The following is a 21,134-nucleotide window of genomic DNA, read 5'->3' as shown; positions in this document are numbered from 1 at the left end:
GGAGTGTGTGATAGAAATTGATGTGGACTCAGATGGATTAATGCGCCACCGGATCAAGGTCGCACTGGTGGCTAATCGATAATAATCCCGCCCGGATCTCAGCCCAACTTACCTTCAACTTTGGCCAGGGCCAGCACGGAAATGGTCTGGAGGGCGGGAACAGCCCAGGCAACCAGGTGGAATAAGTGCGACTTGTTCTCAATCGCCTCGTGGCCCCATTTGAGGCCGGCGGCCAAAAACCAGGCGAATGCCAGGCACGACCACCATGCAAAGGCCGCCATGCAGCAGAAGTAGAGTGCCATGAATAAAACCGTGCAGGACGTGGTCTGGCGGTGGCCCTGTCGGAAAAAGAAGAAAACTCGGTCAATAAAATTACAATTAATTCAGGGCCAGACTCAAAGATCGAAGCCTTCAATACCCTCGCTGGTGAGTGACCTTAGGGAAACATAATCTACCTTTACAACAGTTAATCACTTATAAAAAACGAAAAAGGTAAGAAATAAGCTATTATTGGACATTTCTGGTAAAATAAATTAAGGTTCTTTTCGTGATTGAGTTGTTCTAATTACTTTAAAAATATAGACAAATAAAATGTGGTATTTATCAATTTAGTTGGGAAAGACATTTGCAGCTCCCAAAAATAAAATAAAGTTAACAAATTTGTATAAGTCTTAAATACTTTTGTGATTGGTTATAAAATTCTGAATTAAATTATAAAAATCAAAAATGTCAAATATTTAGATTCTTTAGCAACCTCCAAATAAATTTTCATAGATTTTTTATTAATGTTTAAGAAAATAGTATGTTAACATAAAATACAGTCACAATTATTTTTTAATTCTGAGATCGGAAATGTTTAGTTTTGTTTTAATAATCTCTTTTTCTAAATGACTCAAGGAACTCTAGATTTTGGTATTAGCACAAGATTCTGTTAAAATGTGAACGAAAGCCCTGGCTCTTCATCGCTGCAAGCAAATAAAAGTTTCCCCTTCGGTGGCATTAAAAATGAGTGAGGACTGGTTTCCCAGGTACTGCAGAGATGCCTCTGCAGGGTCATCTCACCTGGGTGATGGTGGACATCATCTGCAGACGGCCGAGCTTGACGGGCGGCGGAAATGGTTCTCGGCACGATACGGAGTCGCCCGCCCCCAATCCCGCCACGTAGGCACATCCAACTACCAGGTAGCAGACGGCCAGAAAGACGATGGCCCGTTCTGGGTAGCGAAAACGCGACGAGTCGATCAGGAAGGTGAGCACCTGCAACGAGTCAAAAAGGGGAGATGGTTATTAAATATAAATTTAGATTTAATTAGGTTCGCCCTAATTAAGCCGATGTGCTTTGATGTTCCCTTAAAAGTGCATTAGTGTTTATATGAGCGGTGGGTTATTAAAGGAGAGAAGAACCTATTAGGGATCCTCTTCCCAGCGCCTTTTGGTCATTAGGCTCTACACATTAGCTGATTGTGATTGTTGTGCCATTTACTCCAAAACCCGGGCCCCATTTAATTCGCAAGGTTTCTTTTCCCGTGGTCGGTTGGCCTTAATGAATTTGGCTAAAATGTCCTTAGCTGGAATGGCCATTGTAAAGGAAGTTAAGACAAATGCAAAAATGAGCGTGGTCAGCTTTAATCACTTTAAAATGTGAATACTTCTTAGAAGGTTTAGTTGCGTTATCCCATTATTATCATTATCATTAATAAATATCTCATTATTAAAAAATCGATATTTTATAGTTATGATTTATTTAAATCAATGTTTGACATATTGCATCTAATAAATTGACATTTAACAAAACTAATTATCCATTATTGCGATGTTAGAAATAAATTCCAATTTTCCACACTAGATTCATCTTAATTATACTTCATTTTTTATTGGCTAATACATAAGTTGACTGCCTGCTCGATATAAATATTTCTAAATAGAGCGCTAAGTGCATTAAGCCTATGTTAGTTTTTCAATAATTAAAAAAGGGTCTTTGAAAATTTACATATTTCTATTGCCAAACCACAGTCAATAATTGGATAAGTGCCCTGATTGAGACATTGAATATATTAACTCATTTTATCAGCATTTGCCAGTTTGGCTTACCAACAACCAATCGGCTCTTCCTCTTGATCAGACACCACTTCCGGTTTGCCAGAGGATGAACTAGGAAATGGTGAAGGCAGGCATATATGAAGACAGAGATAGAGAGCTCGAGATAGGGCCAACAGAATGGTTGACAATTCCTCAAGGCTTTGAAAGCAATTACAGTCCCTCACATACACAGATACTGTTTTCCCCTCTCTTTCCCAACCACAAGCTCACACATTAAACTTTCCCCACCCTTTGCTGGATTTCTCTGTGCCTGTCTGATTACGCGCCATTTAAATAAATTCATTATCATTCCCACTAAGCCAGGCCAAGGAGTCTTTTGTCTAAACCAGAAACCTCGAACCAGAAAACCCGACCAAACCCAAGCAAGTCATTTAATTTGATCATTACAAAACTATCAGAGAGAAACAGTTAGCTGAAAGTTCGTTGTGTGGGTGGCCCTGTTTGCATGTGTGTGTGTGTGTGTGTGTGTGTGTGACTATCTGTGTGGTGTGTGGGTTGTGTTTGCATTCGAGTTGTTCGCATTGCATTAATGTGCTGAGTATTATTGTTGCCACGACTAGACCCCTGAATTATTCATAGATGCAGAACGCACTTCTCGGCTCCGAATCGTGGCTAACATCAGTCTTCCGCACGAACCCCATTGCTGCACTAGCAAAAAAGACTAATCGACCATTGAATAGATCATGAAACTGAATTATTAGTTATTAAACTAAATAAGATTACTTTAAATTGGTGATATTATTTTATTTTATTTATTTTTAAGTCATTTTTGTATAAACCGACTGCCAATGATAGATTTTTCATTTGAATGCACAATAATTTACCTTTTCCATTTTTTTAAAAATAATGAAATGTTGATTCAATTTTGCAAAGCGTAAAAAATGTATAAACCAAAAGCTGATGATCGATTTCTTATTTGAATGCACAATAATTTACCTTCGCCATTTTTATATAAATTATATGACGTTGATTAAATTTAGCCAATTTTAATAGTTGTACCTAAATTATTATTTTAACCCTATAATAGTTATTTCATTTTTATTTGGAAAACCAATTTTTTCAGTATATCATCTGTTCATTGTAAAATATTTTTTCTTTCGGCCTGGCTCTCATTGAAATTACAGTTCTCTTAGCCAGCTTACGTCTAATTTCCACCTACGCATTGTCTTCTCTGCTCAACCCTTGCCTTTCATCCTCATTTAAATGCAAAATATATTCGTGATGGCGGAGAACAGAATAGGAAGTGAGTCAGTTTGTAACTCCTTCAGCTGACAACGCTTCAATGCAGAAGAAACAAGCTGAGAAATTGAATTGAATTGTTTATTTATGCCAAAAACAACAACAGACAGTCACTGCTCCAGCCCATTCCCTTTTAACTTCCCGTAGCAATTTGTTATGCCACGCATGATAGGTGAAAAAGGGGGAAATTTCTGTAGGTGTGACTAGGTACAAATGAAACGAAATAAGCTGCAAATGTTGAAACATTTGGCAAGCACAGACTCCGACATCTTTAGTACCCCTCTCTATTCAGCCATCCTAGACCCGCCCTAAAATTATGCGTCACTGGGGGCGGCCGTTTTCCCAACTTGGCGAAGACCATATGGAGTTTCTTGGGGCCACACCCACACAAAATTCGAGGGGGAACTTGCATTGGAGAAGAGCTTAGTTTGAGTGGCACTCGTAGAATGAAATATAGAAGAGGTTTCCATGCGCTTGTATACAAAATATAAAAAACTCTGAACATTGTTTGGAAATTTAACAGAGAAACATTTTGGGATGTCCACATAATCTAACAATTATGCTGTGTTTATATACTTTTAAATATGTGGTTAGTTTTAGTTAATATGAATAAACAAAAAGAACAGTTTATAATGATAATACACCTGGTTTTTTTTACTGCAAAAATGTTATTATCTATGTTTAAAAAACTGAATGCTCTAAATTTCATGCCATTTCGTATTTGCTGCCATTTTCCCAATTAAAACTAATTAAAATAATGAAAGTTGCTGCAAGCCATTTTTAATTGATTAAAATAAACCACTTCAATCTAGAAGCATTTGTATCCACATTTTCAATAAAATTAAGCAATTAATCTTTATATAAGTCCTAACACAAATGCTCACGAGACTTCTTCTGCCAAAAACTTTTCTCCGACGCTTTTCGCATTTCCACATTCTTCAGTTTAAGTTCTCCAAAACATTTCCGTCAACCAAATCCAAGACGAGCCGCCGCGCCTTTCATGTTCAACCCATTTATCCCATTCCTAATTGATTAAAATAAATAAAATAATATTAATTAGCTAAAAGCATTTTTATTTACATTTTTCAATCAACTTAAGCTATCAAACTTTATAAAACTCCTACCACAAAAGCTCAGGTGACTTCTTCTGCCAAAAACTTTCCTCCAATGCTTTTCCCATTTCCACAGTCTTCAAGTTAAGATTTCCCAAACATTTCCGTCAACCAACTCGAAATAAATAATTTAAGTCGAGCCGCCGCGCCTTTCATGGTCAGTGAAAAAAAAGTAATTTCAATTTTTAGCGCTCATAAATTTTGTAGAGTCGGGTCATTAAAATCAGCCCAAAACTAAAGTAGTTACACCCACCTACCGCCCCGAAAACCGCACCGCCCCCTTCTTCGTTGGAGTGTTGAAAACTAAAAGCCACAGAGAAGCTTTGAGAGCTTTGCCAGTGGTTGGCAGGTTTTGAATTTTGCATAAATTAGATTTAACTCACAACTAACAGACTAAAAAAAACTCGCTCAAAAATGGTATAAATTTGCATAAGGAAACAACAACAATGGTCCGGTTATTTTTTCGAGGGTGGATCGTCTATTAGAATAACTAACTATTATCATAAACATTTCAGTCAGGTTGGACAGCGATTGCGGCATAAATTTTGTGGCAAATGTTTGCGGCGAAGTTTTATATATTCTGTTTCTGTCATATGATGTTTATGGCATGTATTTTTTATGCATATCAATGATTAAATATTTGGTGCATATTTAAAAACTATTAATAACGTTGTGAAGAACTCAGAACAACAAGTATGAAAATCCAACTGTCAAAACAAGAGTCCCAAAAAAAGGCGTTTGGAAAAGTAACAAATTGGAATGGAAATTTGGGTGCAGTCACCATGAAATGCCATATTTGATCATATCTTCTCCAGTCTCAACTATCGAAACATCCGCCTCACTGAACTTTCAGTTTCTGCCTCTCGATTTCCCTTTTTTTGGGCTCCCAGCAGCCGGTCTTGTAATTAAGAAAAAGTCATCAAAGTCAACGACTATACGATTATTTGCTCTTTCAGCAAACACACATTGTCATTTCCTCTTTTCGCTTTTCATTGCAAAACAAATGTCAAGAAAGAAGGGCGCAGGAGGAGAAAAGCTCACTCGGTGTCTCATCGCATCTAATGCGCTTAATGAAAAAGGTGTTGATTGTTGACAGTTGATGTTACACACAGAATCCCCCATTTTCCATTTTCTTGTCATAAGTTTCCTTCTGCAGAAATTCGTCTGACAATTTTACCTGTCTCACAAGCAAAACTTTTTGTGGGTGCAAAAATATTTGTTTTAGTTCGCGAAAATTGAAATAAAATGTGCTTATTTATAATTTCGCTTGATACTTGAAATGAAAAGCCCCAAAGGTTTTCCCTGGTTAGCAAAAGTTGGGCTGTCATAGAAAATTGGTTGGGGAAAAGTTGGGATTACTTTCCTTCAGTAACTTTGACTTGACTTAAAGTTTACGTTCTTATACTGCCAGCTATCAAAATAATGTGTTCGTTGTTTGAGATAAGGCCAGGACTTTGTATAATTTAAATGCTTACCTTTCCGACTATTTTATTTTTCCTGAATGCTTAATATTTTAAATTTTCCTATGTTTCCTTTATACATTTTATCATTGCTGTATCAATATTTTCCTTAACACAATTTCATCATTCCAAATAATTTACTGAGCACTTTATTTATTAAATACTAAAACTTCCCTGAATGTCACAACAAAATCCATATAAATGTAAAGCATTCTAAGCACAAAGGCAAACATTCATCGGTGTACAAATATTTTTAGATATATTTTTTACCCTGTCCATCTGACCAAAGGATCAACTGCAATTTTCTAATGCTTTCGTGTGTGCTATGTTTTTTGTAGCCATTTTCATTGACATATTTCTGTGTCATTGAAATTTTTATCCCCACACACATGTGGAGTGAAAGTTTTTAAAAATCAACAACAAACAAGCATAACCCACATTTCATGGGGGATTTATTGAGATGTATTGAGCACTATTCACATCCTCACATAAACAGCGGAACATGGCATAGAAAGCCATTCAAATATTTAATGTGTGTGCGCTAGAGAAAAACATTTTCCAAGGCTTATAACGGCTTATTTGGGTTGACTTTTTGAAGCCAACAAAAATGGGAAACAGAATTTTGGACTACAACCTAAACATGCGAGCTCTTAAAAATGGTCAACGAAATAGAAGTTTATCTCTTAATTTACACTTATGAAAATGTACGTTATCGGAAAATTATATTTAAATCAACGAATATGACAGATATCTTTCAGTTATTTGATTAATTTGACATTTGTTTTACCATTTAATGATTTTCATGCATTTTAATCAATCAGAAAATTCTATAAAACAAACTGACGTGAGAGAATGGGAAATTTTCATCATAATCGAGAAAATGTTGCAGTCGACTAAATAACAAAACATAGAGGCAAAATTTGCATGAACTGGAACTGATGAATGCGTAAAAATGCTGAAATCCAACGAATGAAATCGAGATGGAGAGCTCTCAGAGAACATAATCATAATCGTAAAAAGTAAGTAGAATGAGCTACCAAATGAAAGTCGTCGTTGGCCCTGGAAAAACAATTTCGAAATTTGCATAGAATTTGTTGTTGTTTTGCTGTTATGAGTTGCACTGATATGCCACGCCCACGAAGGACGGCAATATCTGGCGCCGACAATGGGCGACAAATTATATGCAATGACAAAAATTTATCACATGGAGAGAAAAGAATCGGAGCAGACACATGCAAAACATGTCGCCATGTGAGTGACAATGTTCCCAGGGGGTGAGTTCCACCCCCAGGCCTTCGAAAAAAGCCCCTATTTCTCTGGGCTTGATGGATGTAGCGCCACTTTATGATGTGTGTGTGTGTGTGTGTGTGTGTTCGAGTCAGTCAGGACCTCTCAAGTTTTGATAGATGTATTTTTGGGGCCTCCCATCCTACCTCCGCCCCTTTATTTTTCCCCTGCCTGGTTGCCAGGGAATTATAAGCACGGTTATCATATTCATTTTTTGTTTCTCCTGTTGATTAGTGCCTGTCATGTGCTCGGTCCAGAGCACCTAAATTGATTTTTTATTCAAATTTTGTCAGTTTTTTCACTTGATGGATATAAGCAAAAAGAAACAAAGCATACAAAAAAACCAAACACATTTGCTGATGGGGGAAAAATGCCTGACTAACAAGTTGATTTCCATATGTGAAAGTGATGGAGGCAATGGAGTGAGACATTGGCAGAGAGCATCCCTTTTAGGTCCTTACACATGATGAATAGTTCCAAGGAGATGAGATAATTAGACAAGTCAATTGATTGATTTATGGTTATAGGAAAGGTTTAAGCAGAGCGGGATAAATGGTATCGGTATTGAATGGAAATTTAAGTGGGAGAATTGCAAAGGTCTAATGACTTGATTTGTTTTCTTTTGAATCCACTAAGATAATAAAACCAATTAAAAAGTCCCACGTCCAAATTAAATCTTAGAGATACCGCATCTTTAATAAATTTAAGAACAATATCCCAAGCCCTTCTATCTTCTTAGAAATCTGTGTATTTGATTTCATTATATCTGCTCTCACCCTACTTCCAAAAAACCATAAATAACCTGAAAGCCATCAATTTCCCTTCCCATATTGTTGTCATATTTCTTTGACCTTTCCCACCACCTTGGCCTGTAACCTTTAACTCTTTAAGTTCGTGGCCATCTTCGCTTCTTTAGCAGCCACATTTCCAATTCGATCCTTCGCACACTGAATGGCAAGGATTACAATACAGAACTATTTCCAATATTAGTTCAGAGCTCATCCATCCTGAAGGCATTCGAATATAGTCGAATCAAAGGGAGCAGAGGACATGGCATGCCCAGGACATTCCGAAATATCAAAGGGCAATTCTAATAATATTTGAAATTTACTTTTGTTCTGCCATTTGTCCTCCCACAGCCGCATTCACACATGCCACATGCCAAGGCGACCTCCAGAGCGCTCCTGTTCCTTTTTCCCCTACATGCCACCTATGTATATCCCTACTCCATCAAAGGAATCCTGCTTGCCAAGAACGCCTTGGGGTCTTTTGAGGGGCTGGCGGGCGGAGTGGTTTCGATGGGGTGGCTTCTGCATATGTTTTACCAAGTTTATTGAAAAATATGCGCTGACAGGTAATATGTCAATGCGTGGGATTTACTTAAGTGCCAACGCCTTCGTCCTGGCATCCTACCATCCGTATATGTATTGCCCCCTTGCTCCAGAATAATAGACATGCTGAAGGAGCTGGATTCACTCGCTTGGGCCCCGTATAAGATGTTTACTTTCAGCTCTAAAGAAAATATGGCAGCTCTCTGGCAACCAAGGATAAACTAAGATGGGGGTGGGCACCAATATAGAACAATATAGTTGAGCACACTGAGTACCTAAGATACCTGCATCTTCAGCAAAGCTTTATTTTTATATATGTATATATGTATATATGTCTCGAATTTGAACACTTTAATTTAACAAATACTCGATATTTTATCTAGCAATTACTTCACCGCTTGAAGCGGACATTAAATTCATTTTAATTTAAAAAAAAATTCGATATTTTATCTAACAATTACTGACCGCTTGAAGCGGACATTTGTTTAAAATGATTTATGAAAATTAAAGCAGCTATAGTCCTTTTCGACAATCCTAAAATCAAATTATTTAATTCACTTTATTGCACCAAGCTTGTGATTTGCTTTAAAAGGTAAGATAGTTTTGTGGTAGTGCTGATAAATAAATCTTGTGGAAGAAACTACACAATAAGGTACATTTACTATTAATTAGGTTTGAGCAATTTGATACCTTTTGTGCCAAGTTATATAATGGAAATCTGCTTACATTGATATGAAACCCAAATTCATTGTTAACTTAAAGAATAATATAAATTGGAATATTAAACACTCACCGTAAACAAGCAGCTGGCAACGCAGACCGCTGCCCAGGATCCAACCCAATATCGGAGAACAGTCCTTTCTCTCTCGGGGAAAAACATGGCATGACATGGGGCTCCGCAGTCATGGAGATCCTGCAGAGGAACAATAACAGAAGCGAATAAGTAAATGTGAAGTGAAGTGGGGGTAAGTGAAGAGGAAGCCTTCAAAGGAGGAAACTCATTTGCAGGCAGCGATTAATTAATAAGTATTATATTAAATGTGGACCAAATTGGATTGAAAGTTGCAATTAAAGAGGATTAAAGGAGGCGGCAAAGAGCTCGCACACAAATTAATTTGAGAAGAAATGAATTAAACCCTAGTTACGGAGGGATTACTAAACGCGATTACTGAGCATGAAATGGTTAATTATAGAAACAGCCAAAAAGATAACATACCAATAATATTATATTTCTGTCATAATTATTATGGATTTTGACTAAACTGGGTCTGATAATCAGATCACTATTATTGTGCACAATTTTCAATCATCAGATACTACTATACTTCTGATTTTATTTATTCTTCAGTTGATGATAGGTGCAACACTTTTTAAAAAGTATAAAATATTTCCTTTACCTACACAATTCGATTAGTTTTTGCTAAAAACTCAGAACCACTCAAAATTAGCATAAATTTGTGAGGACAGTTTTGAAATTGTGCCTTCAGGGCAGCACAATCTCCCAAATGACATTAGGGACCAGTACAATGTACAACCCCCATTTGGCAAAAATCTCATCGGACTGACAACTCTGCACTTCCAGTGTCCAAACTCCGGACTCAAACAATAAGTGCAGTTTAATGAGATTTCCCGGTACAGAGATCTGAACTCCATTCAAAACCCAACTCAACCTTGAACTCCAAAAAGCTGAGGCGAAATCAACCCCCGCAGAAACAATTGCATTACGAAGTGCGGCAACAATGCAAACGCACTTACACACACAAACAGTACGCCCTCGTTGAGTGGAAAACGCAAATGAAAACTAGATTTTGTTTGCTTTTAAACTCAGCAAAGTATTTCAAATCATAGTTCAGAAAATGCTGCGATATTTAATTTAGTTAATTAATTTATAGAACAGAGATGTATAAAATAAACTCCTCGAAACACGGTTCGTGGTAGGAAATATTGACTGTACACAACAGCAGACAGTACAAGGCAATTCCCCAGTTTGGCATTCACTCTATGGATGTGAGCGAGACAGATGGAATGAAGTTCGGAAGAGTTCTGGCGCATTGTAAACCGCAAGAGATTTGAATTTTAGATAGCATAACATGCACGCACATAACACACTCAAACAAAACCCCGAGGGCGGGTTTTTTACCATGGTCGAGTACGAAAAAATATTGTTGCATGGCTTTGCCGCAAAGAGTCTCTCAAAGTGAGCTCAAAACCCAGCTTGGAGATAAAGAAGATCCCTGGACTGCAGCAAGTCTTTTTTGCCCGGAAAAACATACAGTACACTGAAAAAAGGAATTACAAAAACAACTGAAAAGAACCAACGTACCCAAAACCGTTTAAATACATGTTAATGTTTTTAATATTATGAAAAACATAGTTTTCACCTGATAAACTATATGGGTAAACCTTAAACAGTATTACTTTGCGAAAATATACTTCCTCTTTAAAGCATTTGGTTAAAGCAACCAAAATTGAGGGAGTGAGATTTTTTTTGCATTTAATGCCAGACACTGTGGCCAAATATTAAATATTTTTTGTTCTTAAATTTGTTGTTGTTAATATTTTTTATTTTCATTTTAATAGTATAATTATTAAGAAAAAAATAAAATTAACTTCTAGTTAGTAATATTTTTTGCAGTGTAAAACCCTTTGGAGCATAGAAACACAGAGAGATCAAGCTTGGCTGCAGTTGCTCCTCTGTCAAAGAGCAATCTTCCCCCGAATGTGTTGACTGTCCCCGTTCCACCACTTTCTGTTTGTCTGTGCTTTATTTCAAATTCCCATTAAAAATTTAAAATCCTCCCCCCTGAACACAGCAGCCCCTGGCTTTCCAACGTTTTTGGCAATCATCGTTAGGTTAGCGGCGCAAATTGCGTTTTTCTGCTGCTTTGGGGAGCGGCGAAAAGGGCAGATTTAGGGGGAATCGATGCCGGCGATAAGCAAGTGCAGACAGAACGAGATGGCACACTTAGAACTGTTGACTGGGGCAATATTTACGCATATTTGGGGCGCATAAGGAAACGGACCCACAACAATAACATAAAGCAGCAGTGCCGAGGGTTCTTGAGGGAACGGAGAATCTCCTCTAAATTGCCTGCAGTTTTTTTTGCCCAGCCACGTTTATCTGAAATTATTTTGGAAGCTTTTAAGCCTGCTTTAAGCCAGGCAAGCAATGAAAATTTATATTTAAATTTTAATGAACTAATTTTGAGGGATTCCAATTGGCCAGCAGCAGAAAGTGAGGCTTATTTGGAGAGCCAACATTAGCTGAGATGGCAAATGAAATTGGATAAAACATTTTCGGTGGTCTTAATAGTCATGTATAATGAAACCTTATGAGTTTCATTAAAAAGCTAAAGCTTTATTATAATATTCAGCTTTAAGCAATTTTAAAAATATTTCCATTTAAAAGTCAAAAGAGTTTTGCTGACCAATTAAGAATATAATTGTTGGATTAACAAATATTTTTCTTACACACCTCAGGCTAAACAATAATAATTATATTTTCAAACTAGTACTTAAATTCAGCTAATGCTAAATTGCATGTTCTTTTCATTCAACTGTCGTTATGGGCAAACTTTACATACTGGAAAAATATAATTAAATTGTTCTTCTATCTTGAAATCTTCTCCACATGACCATAACATTTATCAGGCTCGTTCCACTTAGGATTTTATATCTTGGTTCTATCAGCAATCGCTTCCTGTGGCTCTGGTCAATAGATCTATCCGCCGATCCATCCATCTATCTTTATTACCCAACCAAAATCAAACAGACTGCCTCTTCTATGGGTATTTGTAGCCCCCACATCCCCACTTATACCTTAAAGAATAAAATGCCCCCAGAGCGGTCGACAACAACAACTAGTTGCAACATTGACCACAACGAAAGGAGTCGAGAGACTTGCATTGTTAGTCGTAGTTGCTGCTGTCCCTTTGTATATATATATTTTTTTTATATATTTTTTTTTCTGTTCTGGGTTACAGACCGGGGTCCCATTGTCTTGCGATTTTTATGAGGCATGTATAAATAATTGCGCCCAAAGGCCGCCGACATAAGTTTTCATGCCGCGTGAGCATCCGACCATCAGCAGCAGCTAAAAGCTGGGGAAACAGTAACAACAAGAGCTGGACAGCGACTAAACCGCCGTGCAAAAGTCCACCCTATCCGCCTACCTCCTCCTTGAATTCCACATGCCGCTTTTTACACGAAAAAAAATGTTCCACAAAATTTCCCATTTCTGGCATACTATAACTAAATGTCACAAAAATAAATTCTCTAGTGTTCAATGCAAAATTTTATTAAACATTTTCAATGAAAGTAACAATATTTTTTCTTTGTGTAGTCTAAAAGTGCCAACTACAAGACCCAAACAATACAGAAAATTTCGTTGAAGTTGTATTTTTTGCGCCAGCGGCTACAAATAAAACACAACAAAAAAGAGGTGGGCAAGGCATAAAGAAAGGGAATGGGTAAGGGTTTCGCAGTTGCGGAGAAGAGCCAGAGTCATAAACCAAGTTTAGCTAACATTTAAGGAGTTTTTAATTTATTATAGATAAATTTTATGCCGTCGCGAGTTATGAAAGGCCAAAGGGAATGAGGAAAAGGAGTGCAGCCAGCGCAAAGGGAATCCTTCCAGCTGGCCGTCGCTTCACGTTTTAGTTGGGGGCGTGTTGATGATGATGGTGGAAGCTGCGAATTATTACCACTCTGAGAGATGAGGCAACTGAAACACAGGCCGAGTCTTTATGCCAGAAACAGTGGGCTTAAAGGCAATATAAATTGGTTGTGAAATATACTTGTACCGAATTGGAAAGGGACATGTTAAATACATTCTTAAGAAAGAGCCAACTTAAATATTAATAAGTTTTTATTTAAAGTTTAATAAATAGATGAAAAAATTTAGATAAATATTATTTATATAAAAAGTTATTTCTCTTCCCTTTAAAAAAAAACCTTCCTTGGCTTCCAAATAATACTAAAACTACAGACGTTTAAACTTTTCTGTTTTTTTTGGGAATGTGTAAAAAACTTTCAAATGTGTATAAATAAAAAAAATGGAAGCTAATATAGTAAAATTGAAATTAAAAACTATGCCAATTCCACTATGCGCCTAAGGCTGAAAAACTTTGTTTAAATGTTTCCAGACTTCCTCCTTCTCCCAATCCTTCCTCCGGCAGGCCTCAATCCCCTTCTCGTACTTTTTAGACAACCCTCGGACAGCGTTAATGAAGATTCTCCCCATATAGACGGCATGTGTTTGCTTGTGTGCCATTTTTGGGGGTGTTGCTGACGTTGTTAAAGTCAAAATAGACAGAGCAACAGACAGCAGGAAAGAGAGCAAACAGGAAACGAAACGAGACGGAGAGTTCAAATGTCCTGGGGTGGATTCGAACAGGAAGATATAGCCAGGACGATATTCCACGATGGCCGACTGACAACTCTTCGTTCGTCACTGTACTGTTTTTCTTTCTGCAGCGAAAGCTGAAAAACCACACAGACAGACAAGAACAACAATTTGAATTCAATAAGGAAGCGGCAGCAAGAAGAAGCCAAGTATATTCCCACTCAGGTCAAGAGTTCAAATGGTCAGAAAGACCCAGAATAATCATAAAAAGGAGTCAAAGAGCCAGACAACAAATACTCCGAAAATAAAAAGCGAGTCACACATTTTCCTTTGCTGACCGCAACACAAAGGAAGGCGGCTAAAAAAATGCCTGCTCATAATTTATTAATATTATTGGTTGGGGGTCAGCCAAGTTGAGCCCCACATGAAAACCCACTACACCCCTCACAAATTACACATGTCGACACTTTATTAAAAGCAGAGAGAAGAAAAAAAGGGTTTTAAGGACTTTGATTCCATATTGGAGGATTTTAAGGTCCGCTTTGTTATTTTTTTTTTTTGGGTCTTGCGGTCTGCCAAAAATGAAACCGATCCGGAGGCTATAAAATGTCGACCCGTCCATATGTTGGCTGCGTTATGGAAGGAGAAGAGCCGGCGGTTTAGGATCCGGAGGCCCAACAACTTTTGGCGCGATTTCCTCTTATTTTGGCTTAACGCCCCTTTTTGGTGTGGCCGGAGATGTGTTTAACCCTTTCAGGGCCAAAAGCAGAGCAGAAAGAGGAAAGAAACTGGAATTGCTGTTAAGGTCTACACTTGACTACATGCAAATTATGCCCCCAGCGAAAGCACAAAAGAGAAACCCAAGTAAAAGGTGGTGCGGACGACGGGCTGAAGGACGAATGAGGTGGGTTAAATGGCATCGGCATCGGCATCTCCTTTAACTCTGGCTGGGTGACTGCGTCCACCCCTTGATTACAGCCCATGTAATTTTAATGGATATTTATAATGAGCATCTGTTTTAAATTTTTACGTATTTTTTCGTCCTTTGTTTCCCGCCTGAAAAATTTACACGGCACAAGGTCCAAGGCCCGGAGATATGTGAATTGTTGTCGGGTCATTTTTAGGAGCCGGAGTTGGGTTAAGGTACGTGCAGCAACAAAAGCGACATCACATGCAAGGTGTTAAGCTGGGGGAATTTTTTATGTTGCTTCGCTCATATGAATATAATATTTATAAAGGACTACAGGTGGCAAGCCCCACTTTATTTCCCATTTCCTCTTCCAGAACCTACGCAATTAGCTTTTGAAAAAAGGGTTCTGCATATGAGTTAGGGCTGTTAAGGTGAGTGGCTAGCCACCATTCTTTTTACACTAATTGCTTAAATTATTCATCATCATATTATTACGAATTAAATTTTGACATTTTCTGAAAAAGTAACTGGCGCTAATTATGGGTTATCCCTAATGTATGTAGTATTTTATTTTTTTATAGCCATATTTTTTTTAATTTCCAGATTGTCTTTCGCTAAAACTGCATAACTATCTAAAAATTACTTCGTCTATTAAATTATAATATAATTTGATTATTTAGTTTATGAGTTTTCAAATTTACATTTTATGTGTAAAAGAAATAACCTCTTTACCACTTGTTAGTTATATTTATTTATGCATAAATTTAAATTTCTTAATAAATATTTTCATATCCCATGTTTGATCCTATCCAAGTTACTAAAAAACATTCATCTATCACTTTCATTTATTAGTATTTATGCGTAAATATTTCAACAAACATTCCATCTATCAAATTAATCCTAGTTTGCTGCGGGGCACGACATATTTTTGCCCCCCTTATCTTCTGCGATAAACATTTCCAGCCAAGTTTCTTTCTCCCTCGAGCATACAAATCCCAGTTAATGTCAACTAAATGCTTACAACTTAAAACCAACTTAAACCCGAGTTAAAGCTTTTCCCACACAAAACTTCTACGCATATACAAAGATAACTGGCACCCCCGATTTGAGTATATAACAAATATTTATCGGCCATGCACATCACGTAGTTCCGAGTGGAGTGGAGAATATGGGAAAGCGGATTGCTGGCGGAAAATGGAGAGGGATGACAACGTGACACTGACACTCATTGACCAGCTGACGGCCTCAAATACACGTTAAACATGCTAACCGATATAGTGTGGGCAATGGGAGGGGCAAGGGCGAGGCTGATCTCCAGTCACATCATTCAGCATCACGGGGCATTAAGTCAAATGCAAATTGAAGCATTTGTTGGGAACACAGTGGCAAACATGCTACCAGGAATGTTTGAGCAAGTTGGAAGATGCGGAAAAGCTTGCAGCTAAGTGAGTGTTCTCGAAGAGAACAGTGAAATTGATTTAACAAATAACATAAGTTGCCTTAAACCTTACAAGGATGGGTATTTAAGATTTATTATTTGAATGTATTTTAAGATTGTTACAATATAACTTAAACTGACTGATTTCGACTGCACGGAAGTCAAGTTAAAATTAAAAAGAAATACCTAATTGTTTAACAATTCTTACCAAAAAATATTTCCCGAATTCATAGCTAACTGTTGTCGAAGAACTGTTGATACAAAGGATTGATGTGGGACGAGCAGGTGCAGCCCGAAAGAGCGAGATGATTATAAGTGGAAAGAAAAAGAGAGGGACAGGAACAACATTCCCACTTTCTACCAAAACCTGTACCTGGCCACGTATCCCTCTCTCTTTCCCTACTCCTATCGCTATCTCATTCTTGACATTGACATGCAGACAGCAGCAAACGCAGCAAAATTTTGGTTTGACATTTTGGCAGCCGTTCCAGCCCCTTCTTTCTAATTGCACAAGGGGAAAAGTGGGGGGAAAGACTTTGGTAAAATGTGGAGAGAAAGACTCCTCTTTGCATGCTGTCTCGACACGCTTCAGTTCGGTTTTCCGCTTGCCACCAGCATTTCCCCTTGCGACTGCTGCATAATTTGACATATTAATTTTTAGTTGGCTGTCAAGCCTCTGAATGACAACAACTAATGAGCAGAGCGGGCCGAAAAGAAAACCCATTGACTTTTCCCAACTCCCACTTTTTCCTCCTTTTAAACATTTTCCCCCCTGTTGAGCTGACTTTTTGTTCTCTAACCAATTGCACCTTCTCAGTTGGTGGCATTTTTCCCTGGTCTTCAGATTACATAGAAAAAAAATAAATTGATTCTAAGTCAAATATTCAATATTTAAAGTCATTGAAACTATAACAATTCTTATAAAAAATAATTATTTATTTATTGAACTTAAAATGATAATATAGTATAATATAATATAATATAATATAATACAATATAATTGTTGTGACAAATACAAAATTCTGTCATCTCATGATGTTTTCCAAAAATTTGGTATTTCTTATTAAAATCAGACATTTTATATAGAAAATTCTAAAAATTGTTTTTTAATGTGGTGCCATTTTGTGTAAGTGTACATATTGTTCCATATTAAAGCGACTTCATCGGGTATTCTGTTTTGTCTTCGTTTTTCTGGCTTTGAGCCTCAACGGTCGGGGCATAATTTAATAAATTTATGAAATTTAATAGAGAGGAACGTGTTTGCTGGCCACAAATTTGTGGTGGTTCTGCTCTTGAAATTTATATGCCTGCGGTATCCCAGGGCGATTTGGAGGGGTGGTACATACAGGGGAACCCTGTGTTAAAGTGGGCGTGACTGCTGCTTGTTGGAGGGAGAGATGGGTGGACTATCAAGATGTTACTTACGACAAGACTGAGAAATATCAGAGACAATTTGTCCACAAATGATGCAACATTTATTTACGTTTTCTGATTATTTATTCGAATGTTTTAGATCTAATCTAATATTGTTTGAAATTTATCAAACCATATTCCTTAGAATGCTCTAAAAAGCAATATCAGTAAATCAGTTTATATTTCCTTTATTTAATAGCGATTAAAGAACAAGTTCTCTGTATCTTAAAGGACAAGTGCTCTTTTATGTTTTTGTCTTCGGCGTTAATGTCGGACATAAATAAATAACATGCGACAGGTTACTTAACATTTTATACTTCTAACTAACAGCAGTCTTTCAGAAAACCGCACCTTGCTCGAGAGTCTCTAGTCGTATTTTCTTTATGTTTTCAAGAACTCCTCCCCCATATAGATTCCCATCTGTGACAAATCCGCAGCTTAACACCGATCATTAGCCATATATCAAAGATGACTGATAAATAGTCCCTCCGCACAGCGCATAAAGTCGCAGCAATAAAGTAAGATGCCCAATGAGCTTTGTCAGATTCAAACTACCAAAACGGTAATTTGGTTTCATGGAGTGTCGCCTATAAGCCTATAACAGCCAACGGTCCATTTGAAGTCCCATCCCCACCGCCACACACACCACACCACACCTACCCCACACCCCAGCCCATTGCCCCTATCTTTGGTTACACGCAATAGGAACAAAATCATGGGTAGTTAAGGTACACCAAGAAAAACTTCTGCGTTACTTTAGATAATTTGAGTTTGAATATTGCTGTTATTATATCGCAACACATTTTCACTAATCACATTGTAGTGTTTAAAAATATGCCTTAATATGGTAACAACCGTGGTGTGATCATTTTAAAAGGATATAATATATTGGATAATATGTTCAAGAAAACTCTACAATTCAAACAGAGATCGATCTATTGACCCATGAACTTCGCTTATTCATATTTATGATCTTTGCATATGCGTTTATTTGTAATGACCCATAAAAATTAGTTGTGTCACATTTAAATACTTGGATTAGAAAAACGTAGAGTAAGGACATAAAATCTTAACCATATTTGTTGAATTAGTTTAACCCTTATATGCCGTTTTCCGCTGTGTAGAAGAAATCAACATAGAACACACAAAATATTACAACAATTTGCATAAAGCCTGTTACTGTTACGATTTCGAGACGTCGGCCAAAACGACGGCGGCGATGGCGATTCCAACAGCGATGGGATGGCGATGGCGTCTGTGGCATGCAACATCCGAGATACAGATACGCCACTAGCCACGCGGCTAACGGCGAAAAGTGTGCGCTGGACGCTCCTGAAGTACATGCACGTACATCAAAGATGGAATGGAGTTGGAGATGGGAATAGGAATGGGGATGGGGATGGTGTGGTGCTGTTTGGACTGCGGATAGGATGGGATCGGGTCGAGATGCCAGGCTACACGTACAGTTAGACGGAGGCGTTCGCAGAGCCGGTTTCCCTCGCTCCTGGACACGGGACTATACCATTATAATTACAAGAACAACAAGTTATGGCAGGTGCCAGGGATCCATGAAAAGCGAACCAGCGAAATGTGAACAAAGCTCGAATCGGCCTGTCAGCCGGGGATTTAATGCTGGAAATTATATATCATTTTAATAATAACGCATCAAATTACATCAACGAAATACTCGTGCCGAGACAAAGCGTCTAGGAAATGAAAGATCAAACTGTGATTGGAGTCTCTTCTGTGGTAGGTACAACTATTGCTTTGTGTGCGATTTCTGCGAAAAGGGAGAGAACAGCAATGAATGGATGTCATTGCTCAAAGCGAGACAATGTGGGGTATTTTCTCAGCCTGATATTTAGTGAACGAATTACTTCCATAATTATTAAGAATTTTATTGCTAGATGGGAGTTTAAGTTCGGTGCCAGAGGCTGGTGATGAATGATGCAGAGTAGTACTTTGGTGCTGAATTTCACAGATTCCGAATCAAATTGATTAATGCTAAGAAAAACTGTTATAAAATTAGTTAATAAAATAAATTAGTATCAATTTTATGTAAGCCTGAAAAAAGTTCACTAAAAATGAATTGCCCTATTAATATTGTACATTAGTTGAAGCACCGTTTTTATGTATGTTTTTACTACTATCTTTAACTCAGGAAATTCAAAAAGTTAAAATCTTTGCTATGTGGTTATGTTATATCTGTACATTTCTTAACTTTCACGTTAGCAAAGTGTTTCGATTGGCTCACCTACTTGCTATGAATTCCCACGTTTTTATTTCTATTAACCTCTACCGCTATGCTGTTTGGCAGAAACTTCCGTAAAGCATTCTTCCCCTTTGCCAATTTAATTTTGACTTTATTCAATTTCAATACGTTTATCTCGAGCTCCGTGCTCTGTGATTGGTAAAAACAATCAATCAGCGTGCCTTGGCTCCCTGCTGCCACTGTTTTCGAGGATAGATAACTTTCAGATATCATATCACGTACAAACTGAGAATACTGAATGCTCCCCTCCCCGCACAGCAAACTGTCAGATACAAAACCTTCGCACTCGAAACGCGAATGCTAGGCACTTGTGCACATCTCGTCGACTGACATCGACCCCATTTATGCTAGCTGCATAATCCATGCTCGCCAGCAAAAACTTCATATTCCTCATTCCAGACCCAATAAACCGAAACCACTTGACGTTGGCTGCTCTAAGCCGAGTGCGCATTAACTAAAAGCCGCCACTATCGACAGAGGAGGAGCAAAATAAAAAACATTTACTGAAAACTATTTGCAACAATTTTTCACAGTCAGCTGCCATAATTTTTCACACAAAACCCCAGCCAGATGAACAGGGTCTGGTGCTTTTTTGCTTTTATTTTAACACTTTAAACGATGACGTTTAGACGGGAAGGGGATTGAGGATTGAGGATGGGATATACCGATGGGTTATAGTGGATTTGTGGATGCAGCGGTGCATTTCCATTTCTCGGTACGCTGGCCAACACTTTGTAATCAACCATGGAGTAAGGGGCTTTGACTTTGCACTTTAATAAATATTTTGAATATTTAGATTACGTCTTAACACTATAAGGCTCGAAAAGTTATATTTTTTTTATATTTCCTTTGATAAAATGAAACTCAAACCAATTTAAAGACAAAAATTATGTTTTTGTTGTTGAATTGTATATATATATTTAAATTGTTAATTTTACTCGTATTTCTTTTTCAAAATGTTTTCAAATATTTGAAGCTAAATTTACTGAAAAAATGTTATATGAATTGAAAATAATATAAAACTTTTATTTAACATTGGAAGTTTTGGTGTCGAAAATTTAATTCAATGAATTACAAAAAATAAATATTTTTGCAATAGTAAAAATATTGAAGATTACTGATTAAACTACTTTTTAAATATCTAAAAATTTTATAAGATTTTCTATTTATTAAAAATTAACACGCGAATCTAATGGCAAGTTTAATTTTTGTCAGTGTAGGCCCCTGC

The 21,134-nt window shown here is 37.3% G+C and overlaps 1 protein-coding gene across 1 annotated transcript in view; it reads right to left on the bottom strand.

Annotated features, from left to right (window-relative positions):
- The window catches only part of LOC128259673 (frizzled), a 102,515-nt gene that overhangs the window by 60,418 nt on the left and 20,963 nt on the right, over positions 1-21,134 (bottom strand). Inside the window, exons 2-4 of the mRNA XM_052992202.1 lie at positions 9,323-9,442; positions 1,063-1,257; positions 113-338 (exon numbers count right to left, since the gene is read on the bottom strand). Coding sequence (XP_052848162.1) covers positions 113-338; positions 1,063-1,257; positions 9,323-9,442 — 541 coding nt within the window. The remainder of the gene's footprint in view (positions 1-112; positions 339-1,062; positions 1,258-9,322; positions 9,443-21,134) is intronic.

This window comes from Drosophila gunungcola (assembly GCF_025200985.1).
Source record: "Drosophila gunungcola strain Sukarami chromosome 3L unlocalized genomic scaffold, Dgunungcola_SK_2 000009F, whole genome shotgun sequence".
Taxonomy (NCBI): Eukaryota; Metazoa; Arthropoda; class Insecta; order Diptera; family Drosophilidae; genus Drosophila; species Drosophila gunungcola.
The sequence above is the reverse complement of the archived record's forward strand: the minus strand, read 5'-3'. Positions and strand labels throughout refer to the sequence as shown.